This window comes from Passer domesticus, chromosome 6, assembly GCF_036417665.1.
Source record: "Passer domesticus isolate bPasDom1 chromosome 6, bPasDom1.hap1, whole genome shotgun sequence".
Lineage (NCBI taxonomy): Eukaryota > Metazoa > Chordata > Aves > Passeriformes > Passeridae > Passer > Passer domesticus.
This window is the reverse complement of record NC_087479.1, coordinates 70,631,007-70,640,308: the sequence shown is the minus strand read 5'-3', so window position 1 is coordinate 70,640,308 and position 9,302 is coordinate 70,631,007. Positions and strand designations below refer to the sequence as shown.

The 9,302-nt window shown below is 46.2% G+C and overlaps 1 protein-coding gene across 2 annotated transcripts; it reads right to left on the bottom strand.

Annotated features, from left to right (window-relative positions):
* Positions 1–269: 269 nt before the first annotated feature.
* On the bottom strand, positions 270–8,406 carry LOC135303967 (uncharacterized). Of its 2 annotated transcripts, XM_064426272.1 has the most exons (3): positions 8,227–8,406; positions 7,766–7,900; positions 270–6,241 (listed from the first exon to the last, which is right to left on the bottom strand). In XM_064426272.1, exon 3 carries the CDS (start codon positions 4,464–4,466, stop codon positions 2,604–2,606), a length of 1,863 nt encoding a protein of 620 aa, XP_064282342.1. In that variant the 5' UTR covers positions 4,467–6,241; positions 7,766–7,900; positions 8,227–8,406; the 3' UTR covers positions 270–2,603. The 2 variants fall into 2 exon arrangements, with proteins under 2 accessions (XP_064282342.1, XP_064282344.1); XM_064426274.1 differs by lacking the exon at positions 7,766–7,900.
* Positions 8,407–9,302: the final 896 nt, after the last annotated feature.

Here is a 9,302-nt window from a genome sequence, read left to right as displayed (position 1 = left end):
AGTCCCTCGAAGTCCGGTCGACGAAGAGGCCTGTCGTCCTCACGTCAGGGGAGATCTCAAAGGTATCAGTCAGGTCTAACCTTTTTTACAGTCCTTTTGAAATGGGGGAAGGGGACCCATTTCAAAATAGTCTATTGATAAAGGGTACAAGGAGTCCATCAGTAGTCCATCAGGAACAGGCGTCGTCAGCAGCAGATGTCATAGGCAGAAACCATTGTCTTCTCGGTCCAGTGGTCACTTGCAAAACTTGCTCTGGTCCCCATGCATACCTTCCCTCACCCTACGGTGGGGATTTCAGTCTTAGTCCTTTTGGGAAAAGAGGGGAGCTTTTCCATGTAGGGGTCGCACGTCTCAGTCCTTGAGGGAGAACCTTCTCCCATCTCAGTCCATCTGTCACGGTGGTTGATGTACGGTGAATGGAGGGTCCTTTTGTGGTGACCTCTGGGAAGGTCATTCCAGAGAGAAAGTCCAGCCAAGTCAGAAGGGTGGAGAAATTCCAGCACTAGCGTTGCTAGGTGATGCAGGCGAAGGAGAGCACACTGCCCCTTCTTGGGTGCAGTGTTCCATGAGTTGAGCAAACACACCCGTAGGCAATAATCTGGCTTGGTGGACCAGACAGACCTGGATTTTCAGAACAGGATCTTTCCCTTTCCCCGGTGGTCTTGGCTTTCATGACGATCGAGAGGCAAAAAATGAGGGAAGTTTCGGACAGACTCTCACACGACCCCGTGACTCACGATTGTCTTGAAAGGATCTTCATCAGCAGGTCTTCAAGTCTCCTTCACGCTGGTAGCATACCTCAGAAAATAGGGACAGTATGACAGAGGGAGAGGAAAAGAGAAAAAAAAAGATAAGAAGAAATAAAAGAAGGGCGAAAAAGAGAAGCAATTAGCAAAACAAAATCAAAACAACTTTTTTAGCAAATGATTAAATAATAATTGAAAATGATCAAAATAATAATTGGAACAAAATCACAAATTATTGTCTTAAATAATTGAAAAATCACAAATGGTAATCAAATAATCAAAATAAAATCACAAATGGTCAAAAGTAAAAGCAATAATAAAATGAATATAAATTTAACAAAGTCACAAAATGGAAGATAAAAAGTTATTTCAAAACACATCTACTGATTCATAATCGTCTTGTGTCAATTGTCTTGGGGACGTCCATAGTAAAAAGGACATCAGCCAAATTGTGTGCATTAATTATGGACGTCAGTCTTGTTAACCGTTTCATCATTCTCCAATTCATGACAAACAAGATTGCTGACAAAACAAAACCAATCGAAACCAGGATCAAAAGGACAACAATAGGATGACACATGGTGTTCAGGACACTTGTGGCAGTTGGTGACCACCCAAGAAGAGTATCCCACCACTTGTGCTCGGCATCTCTCTTTACTCTTTCCCATGACACGGTGTATTTGTTTTACATTGTGATGAACAGTTACTAGGGTCTTCTGCCCATCTTTCTTGATCTTTCCCAGAATCTCAGCCAAGTCTTGGTGGAGCAGCAACTGCTTTACCAAAGTGAGGTTCATCCCAATTGGAGTAGGTATCAATTTGTGAATCAGGGTGTAATTAGATTGCAAAAGTTGGTGAGAGGTAACTGGAGCTACATAAGAGAAATCACATCCTACAATTCTGGTAAAATTACAAGCACAGAAATTTGAATGATTCTTAGTATCCACTACTACATTTTCTACAAATACAAGATCACAGGCAGTTCTAATGCATGCACATCCATTGCCTATGTATATGAGAACCGTTTTAGAAGTCTCGTTAGGATGTATTTCAAAGTGACAGATATTCTGCTCTGTGTCCACACAGATGTCCTGGGCTATGATTCCATTGCTTTCACAGATGAACCCTTGTTGTTCACGGACAATACAAGATTCCAGATTGACAGTTTGCCATTTGTTGTTAATCTGACGGGCCCATTCCTTATGCTCCGAAGGATAGAGGATAGCTCCGTCATGATTTATCCCTAATGCTATAATAGGAAAAACCAAATGTACTGAAGCACTACGTATGGTTAACACAAAAGCTGTGGCCGTGTTTGAAATGGGGTTATAAGTGAAATTCACCAAATTCCACCAGGATTGGAATTCTCTTTCAAAGTCAGTAGCACTGTCGCAGATTATTTTTCAAATTTCAGTGGGAAAAGTGCCTTCTTCACCTTCTTTTATAATTGAGGCAGCAACTGACTGCATCCACAATTGAGCCTGAATACAGCTGAGAGACAAAGAAACATTATTTTGTGTGGCATTGAGTGCATCAATCACCAATTTGTGGTCGTTTACATTTACCTTTTCCCAATTTGGTAGTATGTTTGATAGCAGCCACTGATGTGTTAAGGATGATTGCAGTGGTTGCTGTAATTTGGTCAGATTTTCACTCATAGCGGCCAATTTGTTCAAGTTTACTTAATTTACATGTTAAGTGTAATATTATCACTTTGTGTTACCATAAAGGGAAAGGAAAACAATATATTTGTTGTATAATGCTAGTGTTATCATGGTTTCTCAGGTCTTCATGTCCCACGGAGTTCTTCTGTAAAAAATAAGCACAACAGAATCTGCCACGAAGAGGCAGAAAGAGTTAGAACAATGGGATTGTCAGAGAGGTTTTTAACACCAGTGGTACTTCCCCTACAATAGGGGGTGGTCCACCAAAAACAGGTTGTCCAGGGTAATGTGCTGGGTTCTTGAAATCATCTGGTCTGTGTAGTGAAGGAATTATGCTTGGAGCTGTCAGGCAAAAAGCAGTGATTTTAGGACACCCATTTGCCCCTGATCTATCGTAAGGGGTATGAGAAGTCCATTCAATCCCTTCACCTTTTGCCCAATCCTGCGCACTTTTGACTGTAAAGTGAGAAAGATTATCAGATTGAATTTCTTGTGGGGTTACGAAAATTCCAAACCATCCCTGTATTGCTTTAACAGTATTATTTCCTGTAGCTCTTTTAAAAGCATCGGCCTGAAACAACACAAATACATGTGCGGCATAGGACTTGATGTTAATACTGACAAGAAAATAATTCTGTCCCTTACACTGGAAAATACTACAAATGGTTAACAGTTCCTCTACCTGAGCACTGCCTTCTCCCTCTCTGTTAGCAGAAGTGGGGAAGAAAGGAGGGGTTGCTTTAATCACAGAGGCAAGCTTGTTTTGGCTGCTACCCAAGCTCTCAGTTTCTTGTATTGCTAAGTTTTTTTCTACTCCTGTGAGAGTTAAGCCAACCACAGACAAACCTCTTTCCCAGGTAGAGTATCTTCTCTCAGCATCTTTGAAACCATGGGAATAAAAACCAACAGGCCTTGTCGGACCCTCGGGACCCCGCTGCCCAATGTGTACTGATAACCCTGAGGAGGCAAATCCCCACTCTACCTGAAAGGGATCTGTAGGATGGATAGGGTCCAGTGCTTGGTGAGCTGTTGCTTCAAAAATCAGCGATTGCAGTGCTTTCTCTTGAGAAAGACTCCAATCCCATTTTATCCCTTTTCTCGGCAAGTCATAAGAGGGAACAAATGGGTTATTCTGGTTACTAAGAAGTTTATCTGGTGTTTCTATAGGGGACATAGCTGCTATGGGTTTTTGAGGGAAAATTGCTATAGGTTTAAGTGTTTCTGTAAACCTTTGAATTAAAGAGGTCATAATTTTAGACTTTACAGGTGATTGCATTGGTGACTCATAGCTTGTAGCTGGTTTTCTTTCATGCATTATTTGCAAGCAGGCAGCTTTGTGAATGTTTTCCAGGAGTTGGTTAGGGGTACCAGCTATGGTTAAAAGGTTTCCCCTTTCCGAGGGGTTAAGCCCCTCTGTCCAATAAGCTATATGCTGAATTAGGGACCATGGGATGCGTCTGTCTCCCGTTGGTAAGAACACTCCATGTCCCCAGTACCCACCGGCTTCTTGTTCTGACAAATGTGTTTGAACTTTCCCAGTGAGAGATTTTGTTTCAGTTTTGTGGGAGAGAAGCCCATACTGCTTTGCAAGTTTTGTTAATTCAGTAGCAGTGTATGGGATTTCTTTAGTGATTATATGTGGGTCAAAATCCTCATCATTAATATAGTTGCATTCTGTTTTAATTTGAGGTTTCATGCTATTGCAACAACAGTGTTCCCCAAAATTTTTCATCAGAACTAATTCTTTTTGGGGGTAATTTTGATTAAGGTGAGAAGTTTCCTTCTCCTCTGTTTCTTTTGAGGAATCAAAGTTCTGTGAATTTTTAACATGTACCTCTCTCAAGGCAGCCCGTAATAAATTATTTTCATTTCTTTCTTCATCTAATTGTTTTTGCAAAACTCCAACTAAGTTTTGAAGGGAGTCTATTATAGCATTTTCCTCACTTCTTCGCTTAAAGCGAGTTTCTGTGGCTGCTGTGAGGCAGGCTCCCAAAACTGAGCAGAGGATGGTTTTATCTTTACCAAGTTTAAATTTTGTTTCATGCTGCAAGAACATATTCTACCAACAACATTTTCTAAATTAAACCAATTGTTCTTTGCCCAGGCCTCTCCGCCTGGTGAAGGTTTTGCATTGTGTTTAGCAAGTAGTGTGTAAAATTCAGTTTTTGCCTTGGCACCAAAATCTTCATTCATCTTGTGAAGGGACTAGGGACCACAACAGGGAGGTGTTTTCAGTTACACAATCACACACTGTGTTTTCCCTTCACTCAACTTTTTCCCTGGGTGGCTGAAGAGACAGAGTCAATCTGGGAGGCCCTGCTTAGTTTCTTCAAGGTGTCTCTTCCTTCCCAGACAGTTAAACACTCACACACAGTTGAAGACACAGAGTCAATCTGGGAGGCCCTGCTTAGTTTCTTCAAGGTGTCTCTTCCTTCCCAGACAGTTAAACACACTCTTACAACAGAAACAGGGGTTTTTTTGTTGGTTTTTTTTTTTTCCCTTTTGCACCAAGAGATCTTTTGTGATATTCTGGAGACAGAACCCTCAAAAAGAGTTTGGAGAATGCTTTTTCCGCCTTGGTTTGTGCAGTATGCGGGAAATTCGAATCACAGCCCTTGCTTTCTAAATCAGTTCAACCCCTTTCGGGAAACTTGACGGTTTAGGTGCGGCTGCCGTGAAACGTCCTTCCCCTGTTACAAACTACACGTAACCTGCAGACTCCTCCGTCCCCAGAACCCAAGATCCGTGACCCAAGATCCAATTTATGACACGATCCGTCCTAAGGACGTGATTCGTGGAGGTTCTTTTTCACTGATCTCAGGGTGCAAAAACTGACACGACAAGGGGATTTGCAGTAAAATCAAAATACATGTACTTTTATTAAATAGCCATAGCAAAGATGCGTTAGAGAGAAGGGGAATGAAGAAAGGAAAAAGAGTAAGGAAAAGAAAAAGAAGAGAGGGAGGGCAAGGAGGTGTATAGCTACCAGACATGCAGATGACAAAGTCCCTCGAAGTCCGGTCGACGAAGAGGCCTGTCGTCCTCACGTCAGGGGAGATCTCAAAGGTATCAGTCAGGTCTAACCTTTTTTATAGTCCTTTTGAAATGGGGGAAGGGGACCCATTTCAAAATAGTCTATTGATAAAGGGTACAAGGAGTCCATCAGTAGTCCATCAGGAACAGGCGTCGTCAGCAGCAGATGTCGTAGGCAGGAACCATTGTCTTCTCGGTCCAGTGGTGGCTTGCAAAACTTGCTCCGGTCCCCACGCATACCTTCCCTCACCCTACGGTGGGGATTTCAGTCTTAGTCCTTTTGGGAAAAGAGGGGAGCTTTTCCAGGTAGGGGTCGCACGTCTCAGTCCTTGAGGCGAGAACCTTCTCCCATCTCAGTCCATCTGTCACGGTGGTTGATGTACGGTGAATGGAGGGTCCTTTTGTGGTGACCTCTGGGAAGGTCATTCCAGAGAGAAAGTCCAGCCAAGTCAGAAGGGTGGAGAAATTCCAGCACTAGCGTTGCTAAGTGATGCAGGCGAAGGAGAGCACACTGCCCCTTCTTGGGTGCAGTGTTCCATGAGTTGAGCAAACACACCCGTAGGCAATAATCTGGCTTGGTGGACCAGACAGACCTGGATTTTCAGAACAGGATCTTTCCCTTTCCCCGGTGGTCTTGGCTTTCATGACGATCGAGAGGCAAAAAATGAGGGAAGTTTCGGACAGACTCTCACACCTTGTCATCTCCTTTGCTTCTTGCATTCCCTTGCTGCAGGGATGGCAGCAATCAGGCTGTCAGAAGAGGCTTAAGAGAGGCTCCGCTGATTGCAGAAATGGATGCTGCCCAAAGGGAAAAAGAAACAAAACAAACCAAATTAAAAGAGACAAAGGAAAAAGGAACCATTTTTCCAAACTGAGTTCCTAACAGGGTTGAGCTGGATTCCTCCAGCACCCAGAAATACACAGACATGGGACTGAGGGCACCAGCAGCACGTCTGCCTTCATGTCCAGCATGCTGCTGGCACAGGCAAACACGGCCCAGAACTGCACTAGTCCATTCCTCATGGTGTCGTCACTTGCTGGGATTTTTGTCCTGCTATCACTGTGGGATTGCTGCTTGCTGTCCTAAGGATTTATTCCTTTCAGGAAAGTCAACAGACTTATTCAAGCTCCTCTTTTCTACAGACATGGGCTCTTTGAGTGTCCAAGAGAGATGTGGGGTATAAGGCATTCTTCAAGAGACTCCCAAGAGCTCTGAAAAATGTTGATCCCACATGTTGATCTCAGGAAAGCTGGACATGCAGGTTTTCAGCAGCAAGCCAGGAGCAAGGACACAAGCATCAGGGTGCAGATGTGCTCAGCTCTGGTTTGCAGGAAGAGCAGTGTCTGCCTCAGCACACCCCACTCCCTCCTGTGCTGGCTGGCATCTTCCTTCACAGCAGGCACAGCCAAGGAAGTGGCCTGGTCACCAGCTCCTTGTCTGCCACCAAACCTGGCAGCAAAGCCACAGCCATTCTCATCTACTTGATGGGGCAAGGCAGCACATGGGGCTGGCACAAATCCTGCACAGCTGTGCCTGTTTGGCTGGCAGAAACCTCCAAGGGTGGGCCAGGCGGGACAAGCTGGGTGCTCTCGGATGCTCACAGTGAGCTCCACCCCAGCTCCCCCATTCCCACAGACCAATCTAAAACCGCTTGGCAGGGACTGCTTTCATTGTGTTCCTCAAGCCCCCATCCCCAGCATTGCAATACTTCAGTTCCTTTGCTACCAGGCAAACCTGAATACAGCACCTGAGAGCAAAAGAGGGACACAGAAATGACCAGAAGGTGGGAGCTCTCCTCTGAGGAAGGGCTGGGAGCCTTGTGCCTGTTTATCCTGGAGAAGAGCAAGCCCCAAGGAGACTTTTCAATATTTTCAGGGGCTTCTAGGAAAGTTGGGGACATTTCTTTTAGCAGGGCCAATTGCAAGAGGACAAGGGGGAACGGCTTTAAGCTAAAAGACACTCAATTCAGATTGGCTCTGAGGAAGAAACTGTTTGTGAGGAGAGTGCTGGAACACTGGCACAGGCTGCCCAGAGAGCTGGGAGGAGCCCCAACCCAGCAACATTCAAGCTCCGCTTGGATGGCCCTCTGAACAACCTGATCTACTTGAAGATGTCCTTGCCAGTGGCTGGAGTTCTGGGCTAGATGACCTTCACTGGGCCCTTCTAACCTCAAGCAGTCAAGATCCTACTTGGTTTTCATTTGAAAAGCACCCAAAGCAGAGATTACTCTGTGGGGAGCCCATCTGATTCCCTGGAGTTTGGCCGAGGAGCAAACCCTGGCAGGGAACAGCTGTTTGGCCTGCAGCCGCTTTGCCTCGTACCTGCAGAAGTTCCTTGGCAGAGCCTCGCCTGTCCACATCCATCTGCAGGCAGCAGCCCAGAAATTCACACAAGCCAGGGGGTAGCCTGAGCTGGTGCAGATTTGGAACCCCTTGCTTGCCTATCAGGTAGCTGGCCTGAAGCAAAAGGAAACATGAGACTCTATGTGATTCTTCCATATCCTTCAGGGCTCACCTAGACCCCATCTTTGAAGCTCCAGTCTGCAATGGCAATTTCTTGCCTAGCAGATGCTTAGAGATGAGCCTTCTCTCCCAAAGGAAAAAAGGCCCCAGTGCAGCCCCAGCTATTCCAGCACCAGGTCTTGCCTTGACAGCTGATGTGAGCCCCAGGGACCTTTTGAGAAGTGGCCCTTGCTGGAAGCACTTCAAGCTGTGGGAATGGGATTTTCTCTAATGGACTGAGAGCAGAAGGACACGACTATCTGAGCACATTTCCACCTTACCTTGACACTGGTCTCCTGCATATAAGGAGCCTCTCCTGTGGCCATTTCTATTCCCACAATGCCAAGGGACCAGGTGTCCACTTTGGGGCCGTAAGGCTCTCTTCTCACCACCTCGGGTGCCATCCAGTAAGTGGTCCCGACCATCAACCTCCATTTCCTGTGCTCAGGGCTGAGCACAGCACAGAGGCCAAAATCAGCTGAGGAGGAAAACAAACACTGCTTCAAGTAGGAAACCAAGGAAAAGGGCTTCTCACTCTCAGTCCCAGAACGCAGTGCTTAATGGAGCTGGAAAAGCAGCTGGGCTCTCCTTCCTCAGGGCTGCAGCCAAGGACATGGGCAATTGTACAGGTAACAACCCACCCAGGATTCCCACAAAACCTTGGCTTTTCCTCATTGCCCTGAACATTTACACTGTAACTCTCTCCCTTTGGAAGGAACACCCACAAACCAAAGTTACTCTGGATACCTGGTTGCTCTCTAGACCACTCAGCACCTTCCAGCTGTGGCCTGGGCTTGCACAGCGCTCCCTGCACTCTCAGCAGCCACTGCTGGCACCCGGCACCTCTCCAAAGCAGCCCCACACCGCCTCCCCGCAGCGCTGCGCCTCAGCAGGAATACCCACCCAGCTTGACGGAGCCATCCCGGCCCAGAAGGATGTTGTCACTTTTGATGTCTCTGTGGATCACCTGCTTGGCATGAAGGAAAGCCAGGCCTTGCAGGCACTGCCAGGGGAAAAAGAAACAGGAGGCCAAAAGTTACCCTGATCTGATTTCATCACATGCAAAAGGAGGCTGCTCCTGAAGATTCACAGATCTCCAAGGAGCAGTGAGTTCTGGCAAGAGGAAGAGCTTGCTGCTGCAGCACTAGGAGAGCAGGATCTTTCCAAGGGAAGGCATATTAGCTTTGGAGGGGGAAGCATCAGTCAGTCGTTGCTCCAGACTGTTCCCTGCAAAGCCAGTCAGAATGAGCGCTGCTGCAGCGGATGCGCTCTCCCCGTCCGGACGACAAACAATGGTTTGTCAAAAGAGGAAAACGTCCCTGCCTTGGATACCAAGGGGATCACTGTCGGTCGGGAG

Excerpts from the sequence above, each read along its gene's own strand:
- LOC135303967 (XM_064426272.1), bottom strand. The coding sequence starts at position 4,466 with ATGTTCTTGCAGCATGAAACAAAATTTAAACTTGGTAAAGATAAAACC.